The sequence below is a fragment of the Patiria miniata genome, unplaced genomic scaffold (assembly GCF_015706575.1).
Source record: "Patiria miniata isolate m_02_andy unplaced genomic scaffold, ASM1570657v1 HiC_scaffold_5, whole genome shotgun sequence".
Classification (NCBI taxonomy): Eukaryota; Metazoa; Echinodermata; class Asteroidea; order Valvatida; family Asterinidae; genus Patiria; species Patiria miniata.
In genome coordinates, this window is record NW_024037072.1 from 28,471,420 (window position 1) to 28,491,741 (window position 20,322).

General features: G+C 39.3%; 1 protein-coding gene across 5 annotated transcripts in view; it reads right to left on the reverse strand.

Moving 5' to 3' along the window:
* Positions 1–19,982, reverse strand: part of LOC119740989 (poly [ADP-ribose] polymerase tankyrase-like) — a 36,751-nt gene extending 16,769 nt beyond the window's left edge. For 2 of the 5 annotated variants that reach the window (XM_038216529.1, XM_038216526.1), the window contains exons 1-23: positions 19,746–19,980; positions 16,395–16,682; positions 15,873–16,239; positions 15,410–15,697; positions 14,895–14,979; positions 13,207–13,326; positions 12,161–12,274; positions 11,750–11,830; positions 10,954–11,117; positions 9,942–10,054; positions 9,542–9,642; positions 8,618–8,777; positions 8,274–8,482; positions 7,771–7,992; positions 7,240–7,290; positions 6,307–6,435; positions 5,659–5,805; positions 4,923–5,012; positions 4,580–4,615; positions 3,724–3,784; positions 1,997–2,166; positions 1,412–1,479; positions 735–847 (exon numbers count right to left, since the gene is read on the reverse strand). In XM_038216529.1, the coding sequence (XP_038072457.1) occupies positions 735–847; positions 1,412–1,479; positions 1,997–2,166; positions 3,724–3,784; positions 4,580–4,615; positions 4,923–5,012; positions 5,659–5,805; positions 6,307–6,435; positions 7,240–7,290; positions 7,771–7,992; positions 8,274–8,482; positions 8,618–8,777; positions 9,542–9,642; positions 9,942–10,054; positions 10,954–11,117; positions 11,750–11,830; positions 12,161–12,274; positions 13,207–13,326; positions 14,895–14,979; positions 15,410–15,697; positions 15,873–16,239; positions 16,395–16,671 (3,166 nt within the window). In that variant the 5' untranslated portion in view covers positions 16,672–16,682; positions 19,746–19,980. Of the gene's footprint in view, positions 1–734; positions 848–1,411; positions 1,480–1,996; positions 2,167–3,723; positions 3,785–4,579; positions 4,616–4,922; positions 5,013–5,658; positions 5,806–6,306; positions 6,436–7,239; positions 7,291–7,770; positions 7,993–8,273; positions 8,483–8,617; positions 8,778–9,541; positions 9,643–9,941; positions 10,055–10,953; positions 11,118–11,749; positions 11,831–12,160; positions 12,275–13,206; positions 13,327–14,894; positions 14,980–15,409; positions 15,698–15,872; positions 16,240–16,394; positions 16,683–19,745 lie in introns of all 5 variants that reach the window. The other 3 variants (XM_038216530.1, XM_038216528.1, XM_038216527.1) reach the window with 3 other exon arrangements.
* Positions 19,983–20,322: the final 340 nt, after the last annotated feature.

Consider the following 20,322-nt stretch of genomic DNA (forward strand, 5'->3'; position numbering starts at 1 on the left):
TGCATGGATGGTGCTACACTTTTGAATTCCAAAGTCTGACTCCTGAATGCTTGGTTAATGATCTTAACTTTTTGTTTCTCTTTCTCCCATGCTTGCTTTTTGTTGGAGCGTAGTTTGGAATAAATCGACAAGAAAACTGTATATTAAAAACGACAAGATCTTCTTTATCAATTAATTTAAATACGTACTTGTGTGTCTGTGTGCCAAAACAAAATGTAGTTTAAATTAGATGTGTTGAAAGTCAGAAACCAATAAGAAGCCTTACTTCTAATTAATCCTGGTTTTGCACTTAGCCTTGTAATTGTTATGCCGTAAATTTTGACACACTTCTGCGCACCTTAATTTATATAAGTTAAAGGGATTACTTAAATGTTTTGGGGGCTTTTTGATTTTGTGACTATATTTCCGACTATTTATCCTTTTCCTGAATTATTTATTCCGCTCTTTTGCTCTACTGTAATAAGGTACCAGATGCACAGTAAAAGAATTATTCCCATTTTCTTGTCTTTGGCACACATTCAACTGCAATTGTGATTCTTTTAAGTCATTGCTGGATAAAGTTGTCGGGTGAATTCAAAAAAATTATCCCATTGGTCACTCATGTCAACATAATAGACAACGCATTCAAACTATTAGCCCCACAAGAACTTGCACTACGGTTGCAACTGATTTGAGTCTAGAATCTAAGATGAAGATTTAACGTGTCTAGTATCGAAGATGAAGATTTAACTCACTGATATAGGCGGGAATGTAATGCATGATGCCTGGTTGTTTGTTCTTGAACAACGAGCCATGGATGTTTGCCCCTTTAGCGATGAGATCTGGAATGACAGCTGGTAGGTCGTTGCTGTTGGAAGAAAAAAATATCACTGGTAAGCATATCTCATGCAGCTGTACCTCCGAAGTGCCTACAAAGTTGCGTAGCCAGGATTTTTCATGGGGGGGGGGGGGGGCAACGTTCCATGGGAGCACCAAGAGTGGATCCACAATAAAAAAAAAAAATGCCCAAAGTTTCCTGGGCCGACTGGTTGGTACCCCTCATTTGACCGTAGGTGTGTGCGCTCTTTTTCCCTTTTAAATCTCGATTGTTTTCATAAATCTGTAGGGTGAAGGGAATTAGCATCATCAAGTTAAAACTATTCACCTACATCCCCCCTTTGGTTAAGTTACTTCAAACAGACACTTCTTGGGCGAAGGGCAAATTTCGGGTTTTTTTTGTCGGGAGCACTTGTGTACGGTGTGTGTGTGTGGGGGGGGGGGGGCACTGTAAATTTGTTAAGAAACGTACTCGATCCACAGCTCCTACCCCACATCCTGGCTACGTCACAGTAACTACGGTATATGGCGAAAACGCATGATATTGGCGAGAACGCATGATATTGTGTATACTAATAAGATGCTTAAGACCTACCACACAGCCCGCAGAAGGGAAAAATGTTCAAACTCGTCCGAGGAATTAGGGTCTGCTCCCTCCGACAACTGTAAGCAATGACAATTCACAAGGTGATCAGCAATTTTAATGTTGAGTCGTTTAGTTTATTTATGTATATGAATCACACAGAACTATCGTTTTTCTCATGACTCACATAAAAGATTTATCGGTCACAGAAAATTTGAAGGGAAAAAAACTAAACAAATGTAATGAACTTCTTCAATTTGATTACATTTTTAAAACGATTTAATGGTTTCAATTCAAATTGAAAAGCATGCCTTTTTGCCGTAGTTGTTCTAAAACAAGAATTTGTAGGAATTAAAAAGACAGATTTCCCGCCCGTTACTTGAGAATTGAAAGATTCGCGTCCCAAGCTCATAAAAAATATCTTCTTTTCTTTCTTCCAACAAATTGGAATATTTGTGTTTTGGTTAACAAGATTTGGTTCAAAGAAATAACCCTACTTTTTCCGATTTTGGGCGTCTGCAGCCCTCCGAGAAAAAGGTCTTTCATTAAGCCTGTGAACAAATGAACCCGCCCTCAACGGCATGCTGGAACACATACCAGTGTGTGAACATTTTGGGTTTGTTTTGCGTCTATGGCCATTATCAGCGGTGTTTTGCCATCAGCATTTAACACATCCAGTGCGGGTTTCATTCCAATGACCTTGGTCCAGACACGACCTGGTGGTTGAGCGGCAAGGAAGTGCAGAGCACAGGAGCCAGCGTGATCATCTGAAAGAAGAGGATGGAAACTATATGACACTTACCTGTGCACCCACGCACCCACCCACTAACACACCCCGACTTACGTTACATACCTTGTGTGGACATTGCTTTGTTTTCGTGTAGTTAAGAAAACTAGGTACAAAAAATAACTTTACTTAAACTGTGAAAACTCTTTTAACCCAATTTTTTTTCTATGATTCCCTATAGTGTTTCTCTTCATTCTGCTACTGATAAACCTAACCCAAAAATGCCTCTAAACCTGTTTTCCAGAAAGGGCAAAACCTTATGTGGACACGGCTTAGTCCACATAAGGTTAACACAACCTGCATTATGTGGACCTCTTTTGTTCACAAGTCCACATAGGGTATGTAACACAAACTCACCCACACACACACACACACACCCACTTTAAACAGGCTCCCCGGTCAGAATCGGAACTCAGTTCGCGTCAAAGCGACATTTTTGTTTGTGAAATGACACTATCCGGTTCACAACGGCCCGGAAAAGTTGACCCCTGAAAAGCGTCAGGTCACATTTGACGCGGATGTGGGGTTGAAACTGACCCCAGACTTCTCAGAGTGAGAACACAAGAAAGTCTTCCCATACTCAAGTGCGGATCAAGAACATATTTTTTTTTCGGAGGGGGGGGGGTCCCAAAAAATGTTTGCCCACAAAAAGTGGGTCCAAAAATTAACGCTGTCGAGTTGCGGGCCCGCTTATGCTTAAAGGCCCCGAAATGATTTTGGATCCTAGATAATCTGTGGTGCGATCTGAGGCAATTTCTGACCACTTTAACCAATATCTGTTAGGAAAAGATGGTGGTGAACGCAGTGGCTGCCTTTTTTGCGACGTCACTTTTAAACAAAAAGAAATGGATTCGATTTCTTTTTATTCATTTTTATTTATATATATTTGGGGGGGGGGGGGAAGGGGGGGTATGCCCTCCCCCTGGATCCGCCTTTGCCCGTACCAATGCATCTAGGCTTGCTGAGTTTGCATCATTGAGATGACTACAAAAGGCTCGGGAAAAAGAGAAACCATTCTCTCAAGCAATTCATCCTTAGACAATTAATGAGGCCATACAACCTTTAATATAAAGTTACATTTGTTGAACACACCGTTGTCATTTGCGCATGCAGTTGTCGGTTGGGTGCTAGTTTGACTGATTGCAAGTCAAATCGGAATACTGTTTTAAAGAGTGTACGTACATCATTCGATCAGCTATGGATCCTATGTTTACCATTATAATAACCTAATAACACTCTGAACCCGAGGCAGATTTGATGTGAATCCGGGATATTTGGATCTTATAGTTTTCAGAGTCAAATGACATTTTTCCGAGTCAAAAATATCATTTTTGCCAATTGGTTTGTGGCTCAATATGACCAGGAAAATGATCAAGAGAAGTACCAATTTGACCAGGTAAATTGTCGTTGTGACTCTGAGGAGTAGGCCTCTCAGTTCAAACCTCACCTGGACGTTTTAAGATCCTAGTCGGCTAGTTCTGTCGACTTTGTAGCTGTGGAATTATTTCGCAAATCTACCAATATCAATTCAACTTACTCGGAGCTGTGTCAGAACCACCATCAACACGAGCATCGATGTCTGATATGTCAGCCAGTGCCTACGAGGATCGAAAAGTTATCATTCAGACACAGTTAGACGAATCTTTGTTCTCTCTTCAAGAGATCGTCCAATATGATTTCGAGGGAATGTCTTAAAAAAATGTTTTCTCCAAAACACGCCCATCCACGCAAACGACAGTAAGTTTTTTTTTGATATATACCAGCTGTGCCCACAGACCATTAATATTCAGCCCACTGGTGTGAATGATACTGGAATATTTGTCCAATTAACCACTTTGCTTCAATAAAAAAGGCAAATAACTAATGCTTTTACATGATGTGTTTTACAGATAGTTATTTGATCGCACAACATGAAAAGTGTCGACTTGCCAACTGCAGAAATATTGTCTCTAAATTACAAAGAGTGAAAATTCACTCCATTCGAGTGAAGATTCAAGATTTTTTAGAGTTAAATTTCTTCAATCGTAAAGATCGAGTTTTCACTCGAGCTTTGTTTGAGGTGGTTTTTTTTCAGACTATTTCAATCAAACATGCGAGTGATTTTCACTCTAAAACGTCTAGTCCCTATTTTCACTCTTGAGAATTTAGATAGTTAGTCTGGTATACAGGCTGTCCCAAAAATGTCCCTCTAAAGGGTGAATCAGAATTCTTATATTTTATGAAAATTCTCAAATTCAATTATAGAATTGATGAGCCCAAACATTTTTGCAGTACATTCGCACTACCAACAGCAACAATGTAACATTGTGACGAGAATGATTATCAGTTACTTGCGCTCAAAATTTCACTACAAGAAACTTCAAATCCACAACGAGGCACGAATTCTTCTTTACCTCAAGTGTGGCAACCACATGATCCGTTGTGAAATTCTGTAAAAAAAAGAAAAGAAAAAAAACCCCACACATTAAATATTAAAGAATAAGAGATTGTTGATTGAATTCCATAACGATCTGTACCGTACCTATTACTGATGACTTATGCACCTGTTGTTTGTTATTGTTTATTCGAAGATTACGATTACATTTGCAAGGAACAGATGGAGAGATAACTAATTGTACATTTCCCAAAACAATCATCCTGAAACAGCTTCGCAGTTCTCATAGTTTATAACATAAATTCTCTCACGAGCACAACAATTACTACTAAAGATTATAACGGAAAGAATCTGCGTCTTACGCCTCTGTTATCTACGATGCATCTGAGGAATGGTGTGCATCCTTGCCGGTCTTTCATCTTGACAGCTTCCTCCAATTTTACAGCCTTTGCCTGGAAACAGATGATGTCAGCGGAAAATGAAATAGAATTTTTGATGAAATGCTCAAAGAGGGAAATGGAATGTGCATGTGCTATCAGCATAGACATGCCTGCTCAGGCAACACTAGATCTTGTCGGCGTTTCTTAGCCTATACGTTTTCCTCCATCTTTAATAGTTTTGCCCCATCTCCATCATTATATTCGAAACGGAGACATCAGTGTAAAACAATGAATTCGATTACCATCAGAACGCAGACAATGATTTTGTTCGCCTGACAAGACTTTCATCAGCAGCAAGGTATTGGGACAGCAAAACACTCTATCAAAACGATGTCTACTCTGGGAGTACATGTATTCAGACCTTTTGTATCGTTGTCCCTCTACATATAGGTAGCCAAGCCCTAAGATGTCAGGCTTTTCATGTACAAGACAGCTATTGCAGTGTGTCTTTGCAACGACCACATTTGAGTCTTTCGGCAAACTCGGAGCACGTTATGCTTATTTCAGCTGATTAGCGTAGGTCTTATTGCGTCAAGCGTTTATTTTAGAGATTAATCATATCAGTTAGGTTCTTGGTATCGGCTTCTCCTTTGGCTGTATAGATAAACTATACTAAATTGATATTGTCGAGCAATGGAATACTATTCTGGTGACTTACCATGCCGGCAAGTAGCTTTATAATAGAAACCCGCGACTGGCTACAGTTTTTAGCTATGTGGTGTAACGGGTTGTCACCAGTCTTGTCCGCATCCAATGGCACCACTGCATCATTGACCAGGAAAGCCTTCACGTATTCAAAGTGACCCTATTGCCAAGATGAGAGTAAATTTAATCATGCCGAATGTTACATCACCAAATTGTGGGTCTTCCGTCCTGTTGAGGCACATAAAAAAACACCTGAACTCTAGTGTTTGAACATATCTAAATTATGTAAAATCAAGTCTCGTACAGTAAGAAAGAACATGTCACTTTCAACAGCATTTTCTTTCAAGCCCGTCCTGTTGAGGCACATAAAAAAACACCTGAACTCTAGTGTTTGAACATATCTAAATTATGTAAAATCAAGTCTCGTACAGTAAGAAAGAACATGTCACTTTCAACAGCATTTTCTTTCAAGCCCTCTGCGAAAACAAGTTCGCGAAGGCCCCTGATGGTTTTCTTTTTAGCAATACCCCATAATTTACTTCCTGTTAATGTAAAAACCGCAACAGCGACATATCCACAATTTACACTAGGTCCATGAAGTAATTACTTTTTTCTTTTAATTTAAAGTGAAATATAGTCTGAAGTAAGGAAATTAACTCACATTTTGCAAGGCAATGGATATAGGCGTTTTTCCCTCGTTGTCTTTGTGTGCAGGGTCGCAGCCTTTGCCAATTAACAGCGCTACCACTTTAAGAGCTACCACTTTAAGAGCTAATTGAAGAGGATTAGGCTAGAATGGTTGAAAATCAAAGAGCGTTTCTTGAATTATGTACACCGTCTGGAATGCACGAAGTAAACAATTATTTCAAACATTCAGGAAAGCAAACGTAGGTTTGAACTGTACTACTCAGAGCAAATGTTGGTTTGAATTAATCACTTATTTTCAATTTGTAACGTGCGTAGCCAATCGGTTTCCCTAGCCCTGCCGGGTCTAATGACGTCAGCACCTGCGGTTGAATTCCACAGCTCCAGGGATGCTTCTAGTTGAGCCCTTCTGTATCTAGTGGTAGTGTGGATTACTTGTGGTTTGATTTGGGGGTGGGGTGGATTGGGTGGATCACGGTGGAATGAGGTGGATTCGGGTGGATTTGGGTGGATCATCAGTGGATTGGGCGGATCACGGGTGGATTTAATGTGAATCACTGTGGACCACACCCTTTTACCAGGTGTAATTAATTAGACAATCAAAAAAAAATTAAGCACAGGAGATTGGTCGGACTTCTTTGGCTCCACCTGATCAAGAAGTAAGTTTTATTCTCATTAGCTCTGCCTATTCAAGGCCAACATCCCTATAGTCTTGTACACATAGTGCTGAACTCAATACAAGAGGATTTGACCAATCAGATATCAGTAGGTGACTAAAGACACGCCCACTTAACAGTGCTATTGGCTCATACAGTTGAGACCAGGGAGACTAATATAAAATGCGTTGTTTGTGATTTGTCACACTATCAAGAGGCTTCCCACGAACTACATATGAGCGTTTCCAATGTGATTTTTTTCTCATAAAAATAACCTACATAACATGTCTCACCTGCGCCCGCAGTTGTGCAGACTGCTGGTTGCCAATCGCAACGAAATGGAGCTGGAAAAGGTAAATTTGAACAGAGAGTTAAACACTCAACACTGGAAAATTATTATTTTTGTACCACTACCCAAACTGTCCTCTTTGTATTGTCATTATTAATGAACGAGTTCTTTCCATTATAAGGGCACACAATCATTAAACAACTCATCAAAAAAAGTCCGTTGACACTTGTGATTATTCACCCATTCAGACCTCAAATCAACAAAGTGTCACTAGTTAGTAGGATTTTATGTGTATGGTTGGATCCAATGTTTCATTGAGAACACCTATCGCAAGAGTCGGTCATAATCACACGTGATACTGATAAATATAATACATATTCTGTTGTTGACTTAAAAGAAACCAAATAATATAAATCTGCAGGACTTGAGATTATTGACCACAATAGCTCAATATGTAATAACACATCTTCTCGCTAAAGGCTTTTCATACGAGATTATCATCTATGCATATATACACTTCCCGAGCCACACTTACTGCATTTTTGCCATTAATATCCACCGCGTGCACATCGGCCCCTTTCGTAATCAGATACTTCAACAGGTCCACTGTGCTTTGACTCAGGGGTTTGTCACAAGTCGTCAGCAGTAGGGTGGCGCCATTGTCATCTCTGAAGTTTACATCCACGCCCGGCTCCTTAAGTAGAAGGTCAGCACATCCAAGATGACCCTTCAGATAGGCTAGACCTAGTGGGGGAACCTAGAAATAAATACCAAGATTTCTGTTATTGACAATATTTGAAAATAAGACCAATTTGAATGAGGGTTAGACAACGAAGTGATGTTTTGGCATTTGCGCTGTCAAAAACAATGTCTTAAAATCATGTCTCCTACTCAAATCAGTGCTATCAGTGTAAATCAATGCGATTCAGACCACTACTCCGAGAATAGATGTTTAAAATTTTGGGCCCTAGGTCAGTGTTACACTTGGATCAAAGCTTAAAATTCCTTGTCTAAAAGGGTTAAAAGGAACACTGAGACCTTCCAGTCGGTGAGGATGTTTGGGTCCCCGCCAGCTTTGAGCAGTAGTTTGAGGCAATGCCACCAGCCATAAGCAGCAGCATAGTGAACGGGACTGTTTCCTGACGAGTCCTTGGCGTTAGGGTTAGCTCCTTTCCTTAGGAGTAGAGTAGCTACTGGATAGTGGCCGTTTATGCAGGCTAGCATCAGAGATGTACGCTTGATCTTATCTGTAAGATGATTTAAACCCACCTTGTTGTTATTTTAAGCAACAGTGAAGCCCAGGAGACATGAAACACACACAAGAATACATTTTAAGGGAACACACCAAATTAGTTAACCAGGGAAAGCTTTCCTTTCATCACCTTTTTTCTCGATTTCAGCTCCTAACTTCTCAATGAGGACCTTTGCCAGTCGGAAGTAGCCCCTCTCTGAGGCAATCATGAGCGGTGTGATCTTGTTGTTGAGAGCCGACTCCATTGCCTCAACTGAAGCTCCATGCTTGACCAAGCTCAAAACACAATCCTATCAATTCATAAATAAAAAAGGCATGCCATCAAGACATTACGCCATTTTGACGAGCAAACGATTGTATGGTCAAACTCAAAAGAAACTTGCACATTTTGATGTACAGGTGTATATAATTGGTTCAAGGAATAACCAGCGTGACATTGCACTTATAACAATAGCTACATACATAACAAGATGCAATTATCATCTACAGGGTTGTGCAAAAAGAAGGAAACCAACTTTTCACAGAAATTTTTACCTACATACTTAACTTGTTTGAACTGTTTTTGCTATGCATGTATAATGTTGTGAACAATAGCTCTTCAACCGTACATGGTGAAAAACAAATCTTTAAAAAAAGAAAAGCGTTATTATGCTCATTTAATTACAAGCCACCAAAATCACTGTTGTCCACGTGTAAGTCTAGTGTAGTGTTTTTTTTATCTTCAAATCAAGCTCCGGAGCTCCGTCAAGCGGATTGAATAAACCCGTCCGTGGACAAACAGGTTAGGCACATGCAATTTTAAACTACCTTATCTCAGAGACAAAATATGCATATGCAATAAATTGTTCGTCACTCATATTCAAAGATCGATATTTGAATGCCATTAAATGGAATTTTTGAAATATGCTCAACAAATGGGTGAAAATTGCTGTGAAAATAGGTTTCCTTCTTTTTGCACCACCCTGTATAAAATAGTACATATTGATAACGGTCAACCCCGGAAGAAACCACGTTTTTATTCATTGTATAAATTACAAACACGTTAATCACATACCACGTGTCCTCCTTCTGCTGCATAGTGGATTGCAAAATGGCCTTTATTGGTCTTCTGTTCCAACGCCATCTTTACTGAGTTTTCATCAAGGGAGGCAGCAACTACAATAACATTTTGGAATAGATACATCAACTTTTAAAAAACAAAACAGAATGAAAAGCTGCGTCTATGTTCGATGCCGACAAAATACCTCACGTTACGGTTTTGAAATACGCCCAAGCAAATTAACATGACTGACGCTGAATTCACAAACGGAGCATGCACGACTCAGGGTTGTCTTTCTTTACAAGTTGTGTGAAGTTGTAAATGAGAACAGTTTACTTTATTGAATGATTTGTGAACTTTTGATGTTCTTATTTTTTTTTTCGTTTTCGTATTGTGTACTGAATCCTAGACGCACCAGACTTTATATTCTCGATGAGTGTTTCGATGTTTTGGACTCGACCATACTTCGCTGCTATCATGAGTGGGGTCACCATCGTCTTCGGCTGCAATTCGTCAGCTTTCGAACCTCTGAAAATAAAATGATAATGATCCATAAAAGGCTCCATGCAATGATGTTTTTCTTTTGAAGATATTCTTTTTTGCAAATTTCTACTCCTCTTAAATGCTTGAACACTATTTGACATCCCTTTTCGATTAATTAGTGTATTGAAAAGTGCACTTCTTCAGACATTTGTAGTTGTCCTCTCTTTTCCGGACAACTAAGGAGGCGCTGTTGCTGTGATATCATTTCAGGAAGACACTTTTCTATTGATAGGTTTTCTGTGAAAATTGCAAACCCTACAATTTGCTTATTGAAAACATTTGTGAGAAAAGTTTGCTCATTGGCTTACTTCCATGTACTGACACAACGAATCACCAGAGCAAAGAAAATCAATACAGCAGCAAAGTGTCCAAAATTCTGGCAACTTCTGGTGCGGCAATATTGAAGTTATTGCCTGAAATGACATCACAATTTTGTTCTTGAATATGGAAACTAAAATTAGCATAAATCCCCAAAAGGTGCATTTTCAAGGATTGCATAAATGTATATAACGAGGGGCCTGTAAAGTTAATGACTGCCTGAAGATGGTGTCACTCCAACACAGATTGATAAAGCATTACACCTGTTAAAAGTACCTTAAAGAGACATTTTGTAGGCATTATTACACCTTAGGGAGACAGCATAAATTAGGGAGACATTTATGTAAATCACACAAAAACATTTCAGTTTATAACGGAATGCGATTGATACTAAAGGAGTCATTTTGTCGTCTTTAGTTAGTTATACCTTAGGGAGACACCGGACATTAACAAGACATTTCAATGCTCCTTAATGCCACAACTCCTATTTAGAGGCAACATTTTAAAGTCGCAAATAGGTTAGATCGATTGCACGAGGTCCAAAACATATGTTCAACCTTTCTTACCTTTTCAGAAGCAGTTCTAGAGGACCACTGCCCTCACAGGCCGCGGCATAGTGAATGGGCAAAAACCCAACCTTATCGAGAACGAAGGGACCAGGCGCGATGGATAGGAGCTTGTCCAGGATCTTAGGGTTGGGGTTGATGGCCGCACAGTGCAAAGGAGTGATCTGTGGAGTCATAGAATGCAGTATAGAATATTACTCTGTTTATAATGCCCCTCATCTATGAAATGACAAAACATTACTGCACTTTTAAGCGTCATCCTTGTCATAAAACCATACATAAAACACTGGGACTCATTCCCAACGACGCGATTATCTCAGCTTATCCTGGAGTTTGTACGGTGTTTCGCATTATTAACAAGGTTATATTAAGGATGTTGTATCTATATTTAGATTTTTTCTGCAGCTTTAACTCAAACGTTTTAATTAATTGTAAACATAAAGCCAACTCCACTATGAATGTTTTTAATTATTGGCACACAAATCTAGACGTTGACAAATAACTCAAATGCGATGTCGAATTCATATGGCAACTATAATGCTTCAATTTTGAGAAAAACAAAAAACAAAATCATATGGCCCTGTAAACAAAATCAATTTTTCAAAAGTACGTTTCTTTGAGTTAATATGCAATGTGCATGGTATTGCGAATTCGAAATTAATCTTTAAAAGAAATTAAATGGTAAATAATTAAGGACTCCTGAACCACAAAGGGAGAGGAGGTTTTTGAGACTGAAGAGTGTGTTTGTTGATTTCAAGTAACAATGAGTTCATCAATGGCATTAATGTTCGATTACCTTGCCATTTGCGTAAGGTTTCTTGCGCACCGAAACAGCTCGGAATGGACTCAGTTCTTCCGGTTTACCGGCAAGCAGAACCTGTCGTTAAAATATATATTGTTTGAACATCAGTCAAGACAAGCAACTAATTTCAGCTGCAAAGAGAGGCCGCATGACCGGACCCCGACCTCTATATCATTCTAAGGGCCACTGCTTCTTCATCGCAACTCGTCTTTGTTCGCAGTTCTCTCTTTTTTTTTTTTTTATTCTGCTATATGATTTCTGCTCCTCAACTAGAAAATCGAGTAAGGTAAATAAATCTGCATGCATTACTGAAAGTAAGCCATCTCAAACGTTTGTCCCGCTACACGTTTGATTTTCAAGTACAACAGATTATACGTGTCTCTGTCTGTGTGAGATTATACTTACTTCTTCGTGGAGCTTGTTGAAGCCATATCCTCCGCCAAATTTCTTTATCAACCCTCCAGCCAGCTGATGATGGCCTGCCATCACCGCCAGATCAATGTTATCTGCGAATTCACTCTTCAGGCACAAATTTCGATAGATTACTGATTTGTGTTCGGATTGTATTCAGCCTCAAAGAGCTTGGTCCACTGAAGAGTTCAAATGAAGTCACGTTTATTTTCTTGTAAACAAGTATAGCACGGTATATAATACTATCCTCTTGCGTCACGGTCAGTTTCCAACACCTCCCCCCCCCTCCCCCAGAGTGCTTAATCCGAATTACTTGTCTACGATTATTGCTTCGTCCTTCGGATGGGACGTAAAGCCGTAGGTCCTTCGTGTTGTGTAATGCACGTGAAAGAACCTCAGTAACACTTATCGCTAGTAAGAGAAGGGGTTTGCCCCGGTGTTTCTGGCAGTGGCTGCAATATGCGCCGCAGCACCTTGTATACCCTGGCCTTATAAGGTGCTACACAATTGATCTCATAATTCTCATAAACTTCATTTACCTGTCTTTAACAAAATATATTATTACCAGCGCCTTGGGTACCTAATTGTTGGTAGATACGTGCGCTAAATCGCTACCGGTGTGGAAACAGATTCTGTCGCATGGATATTCTGTCCCACGGACGGAAAAATCCGGCCACCCCGGCACTGACACATGCGGCCGAATACTTGTCTTTACGCATGTGTACACTGTTGGTTATATATAACATTGTCGAGTGTTTTACACTAATAAGGAATAACGGCGCCAGACCTTCATCAAACAAACTAACTTAGTTTCGATCATAATTTGTCAATAGTCTTTCAGCAGTTCTTGGCAAGGAAATGATCGTTAACACTTTATCGAGGTTCAAACATTTGGACAGTTTATTGGCGTCATTTCAAGTGTTTTCGCTCCCTTCGCAACAGATTCTAAAGCTAACTCAACATTAAATTAAAATAACAGATAGTGCATGATCCATTAGAAAGTGAATGTTTCTTTTTTTTTAAAGGCAAGTGAAACTTACCTCATCTTCATGTCCAGGAAAAAGGCGCATAAGCAGGTTAAGCACCTGTGGTGACAATCCAAAGGTCATATGCTTTTCCCAACGTAACATTTCGTCTATGTTCTCGTACTGTTCAATATCCTAGAGAATAAAATCAGAAATATGCAACTAAAAAAATGAAATGCTGTAAAAAATAAAATGCAACTACATGCATAGGGACCCCCCCCAACAAAAATAATGATAAAGGTGAGAATATAGGACGCATAAAAAAAAGAGGCGGGGGCGTGCATGGCTACGCGATTTTAACTGCAAAATACAGCACCGGCAACGGCACATGTGACCATGATACCCCAAAATAGTTATTGAAAACATGGTTCGTCTTTTGTGTCAACCCAGTGGGCTTTATAAAACAACTGAATTCGCATCTTTATTATCCAATTTTTTATTTCATATTTATTTTTTTTTCCGTTTAATTCCAGTCAATTTCCAAAACTTTCAGAGTCTCCCCTCTCCGAACACAAAGATGTGCGATTTTCTAAAGAGACTGACCAACTTAATGATTTTCTCTAATTTGCTTGATTTTTACACGATAAACTTGATCACTTTTCACATAAATGCTGCATGTACAGGTTACCTTACTCTTGTTAAACTTCAATACATTAGAATTGAATACAAACAAAGTCAACAGCGTTTTTCGAGTATTCCGCACAAGACGACATGATGTTCACTTTTATAGCATATCAATCCGCCACATGCAAGCAACCTTGTAGAGAGTATAAATGCCAAAATGAAATAAAGAAAAAAAATCAATAAATTTTGACTGCATATGTTTTTCTGATTTTCGTGAGTGTATTTTCTGCGAATTCCTTATATTTATGCGAATAAGATTTCCTTCCTCTTACGATCACCTGTACAAATTATAGATGTGGTTACCATTGCCTCTATACATTTCTTTGCATTTTCCTTTTACATTGTCCCGAAAGTCTGAAATACTCAAACTTAATGTTAGTTTACACAAGCGCAGTTAAATACAGGGTGAGTCAAAAAAGCGGAACCCAAACCCCCCAAAATATGTTTCATATTTAAAAAAAAAAATATGTAGCACCAAAAATAATAATAACTGGAAAGCCAATTTCATAAACTATGAAAAAGAAATTAAGTTGCTCAATCCGTTCAAAGTATATCACCATTTAAACACAATGACCCTAAAACCTCTTTCGTCCATAAAATGCGATTTCAAGAATCGTCGTCACAATTGTCTTCAACCATCACCAGCGATTAAAACTCAGTTTAAAAGTTAAACATATTCAACAACATCCTTTTGAAGTTAAAAAAGGGATATTAAAAATCAAATTGTTTGACTATGCAGGGTTGTATAAAGATATTGTGTACTACAGTTGTTGAAACAAGTATTATGTGTCGTTCTCTTTGTTGTTCTAGACAGTCAGAATACACAATATTTTTTTTTTTTTTTTTACGTAAGAGGCGTTAGGGTCATTGCGTTTAAATGGTGATATTCTTTGAACGGATTGAGCAATTTCATTATTTTTTTCATCTTAAAGTAGTTTACGAAATTGGCTTTCCAGTCATTATTATTTTTGGTGCTACATAGTTGTTGTTTTTTTAAATATGAAATATATTTTAGGGGGTTTGGATTCCGCTTTGTTTAACTCACCCTGTATGAACTGTGGTCACATAATTATCTGTACCTTTGTGAACGCGTTGTTGCCCTCTCTAGATTTCCTGCCAATGTTGATTCTCCGTACAGCATGTCCAAACGTTCGGTAATTATATCTAGATGTGATAAACATCATAATTAAACGTATCTTTATATAGAACCCAATGAGCAATATTGTGGGTTTTTTTTTGTAAAGTAAATGAGATAAGAAAAGCAAACATTAGGGACTGACAACTCACCCCGTCACAATTTATAAAGACTACACTAAAAAACTTGAGGTGCAAAACTTAACAGCGCGCGTCATCAGAGCAAGTAAACTGGATTATTGTTTTAAAACATTTTTTTAAAAATCAATCACAGATCGAATTCACAAACGAAACGAAATTTGTGTGTGCATCTTTTACATCGCATCATCGTACAATATGGAAATCTTAAGACAGAGGTGGTTGTACATGTACATTCTAGTTGTCTGAACAACATTTACATTCGCGTCAATAATACAGCGGTTTAAGCAAGGAAAATGACAAATCAAGTACTCAACCCTACCTGCCTGTTCTCTGATGATCCATTAGTGCTTGCGACATAGATTTGCGAGACTTAGTATTACAAAAACGCTCTTCGTAGAGAAGCTTGATAGCATCGATGTTCCCCGTCTTGACTGCGTAGTCCAGGGCGTCATCTTGCAGACACACGCTTCTCGGAACAAACAACGAGGGTATCTCCTTGGTGTTATTGATCAGTTTCTTCAGGAGGTCGCTGTCCTTAGTCAAGACGGCGCGGATGGCCTGTTTGCAGTCCACATAGTCTGACACTTTCGGAATCCGTTTCTCAGTCCTGCGTAAAAAAAATAGACTCTGACATTCAAAACTTCAAGTCAATTTACCAAAGTTTTGAATTCAAACAACTATTATTAGGGGTTTTTTGGTTCCATCACTTTGTCCGTATAGCCCGTCTTTGACAGCAGCTTAAAATTAAAACCGTGAAGATACAAAAATAGGATATAACATACTTGACTTCAAACAGAGGATCTTTGTCAACCACTTGGATCTTTAGGTTCGGAATCAGCTTGCTGTTGGGGTGGCGAGGCAACTTCTTCATTTTGCTTCCAGTCTCCTTTACTGCTTTCCCTTTCTTTTTACCACCCTTTGCGATGGTCGCTCCTTTTGGCTTGGCCACCGTCGCACGCTTCTTCATCCTCCCCTTTGCGGTGGTCGCCACCCTGGTCTTTACTGCCGTTGTTCCCTTCTTTTTAGCCCCTTTTGCACCAAGCACTTTCTTTTTTGATGTCCCCTTGCTGTCTCGAATCTGCCGTTTTCCTTTTGCGGTAGAAGTAGTCGCTTTCCCCTTTGCCTTCGTGACACCAACTGGCTTCTTATCTGAAATGAAATTTTTAAGTGCAAGATTTTGAAGAGGCCTACCTGCCATACTCGTCTATACCGATGGATTTCCACCGTCCTCTTTTTTTCCGTAAATGATTTTATATTAAATCAGTCATTTCTGGAAATGTATAAACGTGAGAGGAGGTACTGACCATGATTGAGTTTCTTCTTGACCTTAGTAACAACGACGCTCTTCTTCGGCTGACGGGTTGTGGCACGTGCAGGAGTCTTCTTGGGAGAGGTCGCCCGTGGCTTTTTCCTTGCTGTGGGAGATGCCTTGGGGAGCTTTGCTTCCCTTTGTGAGAGCTGTCGCTTTGGACTGGTTTTGGTGGGGGACGTTTGGCCTTTTGACTCTCCCGGGGATGAACGCTTAACAGCTTTCCGTGATTTGTCTCGTCTGTCACCACCACCTCTGTTCGCCATCATCATACTTTGCCGGCCTGAAATATGTAATTAACGATGGGCTTAATGCAAAGGCGATGACTGCATCTACACTTTTATCAAGCATATTTGTGGAGTCACTGATGTAAAATTGTAAAAAGGGACCATCGTGTGTGTTTGCTTGCCAAAAAATCTCGCCGGATTATGAAGCCCGGGAAGGGACAGGGTGGAATTTTTTTTTGGAATTTCCTAATTCGTTCGCACGAATTTCCTAATTCGTTCGCACGAATTACTCATTCGTTCGCACGAATTACTAATTCGTGGGAACGAATTACTGGAGTTATTCGTGCGAACGAATTGGTAATTCGTGCGAACGAATTACTGGAGTTTGCCAATTCGTTCCCACGAATTAGTAATTCGTTCGCACGAATTAGTAATTCGTTCCCACGAATTAGTAATTCGTGCGAACGAATTACTAATTCGTTCCCACGAATTAGTAATTCGTGCGAACGAATTACTAATTCGTTCCCACGAATTAGTAATTCGTGCGAACGAATTAGTAATTCGTGCGAACGAATTAGCAAACTCCAAAAAAAAAATCCACCCTGTCCCTTCCCGGGCTTCATAGTTTGGGGTATTCATGAATTAGCATTCTTAAATTAAGAGGGTTTTTTTTGCATCTTTTGATGGTTAATTGATGCATTGAAATTGAACGTCGGAGCACATAGGACTGAACGCCCTTTCAAACCATGTTCGTTAACAATTGTCTAAGTATTTGTATTCATTTTTAAATAATGTTTGAGTATTTGAACTTTATGTGTTCTTGTTTCACTTGATTCTTCTCAACCTTCTGTTTTTTAAGGGATATTTGTTAGTTTTTTACTAATTTTTTTTTTACATTTTGTTTCCGTACCGTATCTCTTTTTGTTTACACGTACCTGAACCTTTTATTTTTGTTTTGTTTTCCTTATTATTAGCGTTCATTTTTAGTAACGTTATATAATTTTTGCTTGCTTTGATCTTTTCTTCGATTTTGCTTTTGTGTTAAGTGCATTATTTCTTTGTTTTGTTCCTTTTTTTTCATTTTAAGCCTTCCATTTGTGACATTCATATTATAAGACTATTTTAATGCAGGGCCCTAATAAAAAAAAAACAATTCTTTGCTGTTTGGGTTTACCCTGGATAAATAAAGGTATAAATAAATAAATCAAATCCTCATTCAGACGGAATTGAATAAACAATGGGATACTATTAATTTGAATGCATCTTTTATATTGTGATTTTTGTGTAATATTATTTATTATTTGAAATCAAGTGTTCATTAATGTGTTTAAATGTAAAAGGCCAATGGAATTTCCCGTCAGGGGTAATAAAGTCAAATTCAATTGAATTGAATTGAACTGAATTATAGGGACGAACGCAGCTTTAAAAAAAATGATAGAATGCTCGGATAGCGAAATTGAATTTTTTTTTTTTGATTGTCGAATGACGCGTCGACGAACTGCGTGATATTTCAAGTGTAATCTAAATTGAATGAGCCAGGCGTGCAATTGAATGAAAACTTGGTGAAACTGGCCGGAAAAAAACTATATTTAGCAGGTATGGTTTTGTTGAACATAGTAGATAATACTTCCGCCATAAACATGTTTTTATCGCCTGTAGTGTCTCCATCCTTCAACTTGAACTTTGGTCAATGATTGCGGAGTAAATATCGGGCCCACGTCTTATCTCGTAGACGAGCCCTTTGCTCAGTCACTATTGTTATACTATAACTGACATAATATCCTTGTCATCTGATTGGAGGAACTCACATCATGTGACATTTATTATTGCTTCCATTCACCCAGGGGATAACAAAGTCCCATTTGCCCAGGGTGAACTGGATTTACTATTCAACAGTTAGGATCATGCTTGGTCCAATGTTCAAAATGTATGCTGCAGTGTGTGGGCGTGGCGCGTATTGTTCCCAAGAGCAATGTTATAGTTGGCTTCAAACATTTTCGTGAAACAAGATTTCGGGAATGCAAACATTCTACTGCAATGGGTCGAGCGTCAATTTGTATTTTAATATATATTGCAGGGGCGTAGCAGCGTCATTTTTAGGGGGGTGACAATTTCTTGAAAAAGGGCACTTGCACATTCGTGCTGAAATGTGGGAACGGTTTTCTGTCTATGTACCCTTAGCCTCCGTAAAACCATGGAGGGTTATTCCTCCATGGTAAAACCGAAGAGCTGGGGTGGGGGCTGGCACCGTCTGCCGACGGGGTCGCTGTTCAAAACCGACGAATGTACACAAACGGCCGTTTGCACAAAAAGCGCACGATTTTGGGAAGCCTAGCTAGCTGTATCGTGTTGACCTTAGTACCTTGTTTGATCAATGGTTGACATGTAATCCAATACAGTTACACGTTATTTTGGCTCGGTACATCTACCACATTAGCCTACACATTACATGTACATGTATATCTTAACTTTGCGAAGCGTAATTTTTGTCAAGAAAAAGCAGGGCGGATCCAGGAATTGTTGCGGGGCCAGAGGTTTCCTCAGCAAATCATTGGTGAAATGTAGACAGGGTTGTTTGTCTGGACACTTTACCTCGTAAAATCAATAGGTGGGGGCGGGGTGGGGGAAGGGGCTCGTACCATACTTTCAATTGGAGCGCTGTTCAAATCCGACGATTGTTAAACTATAGTGTACACTAAAAATACCCCTAACCCAGCTGGCTCTGTACGCATTTGTGCACAGGCAGATGTAATTACCATGTATATTTTTTTTCGGTGTCAGAGCGGGGGGGGGGGGGGGGGGTCGCATTATTTTTAATTAATTCTATGAAAGAAAAGTTTTGGTCAGAACTAAGGATCCGCGCCTGAAAAGGTAAACTGGAAAATAATGTATGTCGAAGTTTAAGTGAAGTCTTTCTTCAAATTAATGTGCACAATGTACATCTTTTGTTTAATATTTCTGAGATATATGTACTTGTATTTTTTAATATTAATTTCCACCGTATGTATTGTGAGTTGAACTTTACTTAACATTATTTAATAATTTGTTATGCATGCAGGTTCCAATGGAAACCTGGGTAAAGAAATGGAATAAATACAACAAATACATTTCTCTCTTACCTTCTCCCCTCCAATTACGATGTTTTCGAGAAGCTGTCACTTCTTCCAAGCGAGAACGTGTGTGCTAGGTATCTCTTGCAATGGCTGAGTGCGATCCTTGGTTTAAGGCAAGTCCTGGGCAGCTATTCAGCTGACCGGCGGCCGGCGGGGAGTACTCCGTGCCAACAGCACACCGATTTGCTCGTCCCTTTGCCAAGCCAGGTGTAAGGCTCTGTGTTTATAACCGTACGGCAATATCCGTCTGGTCCCTGCCCTACTATATCAAGCACCCCACTGAGGTCGGAACATTGGGAACTAGACAGACATGTTTGCGGAAGTGACAATGGAATTGGTGGGCGTGCTGCGGCATGACCCGACACGACGCTAGCAGGTTGGATGCGTCATCATATTCATATCCAATGAATGAAGGCCACAACGTATAATTTCTGTATCCGACGGCTGTTTAATACTATACCGGTACTTTTTATTAATATTATTTTTTTTTCAACGCACGGAAGTTCTGCCATCCATACGCACGCAAGTTCTGGCATGCATGCCTCTTAGTTAGGATTTATTTCCGTGACTTATAGGAAACGCA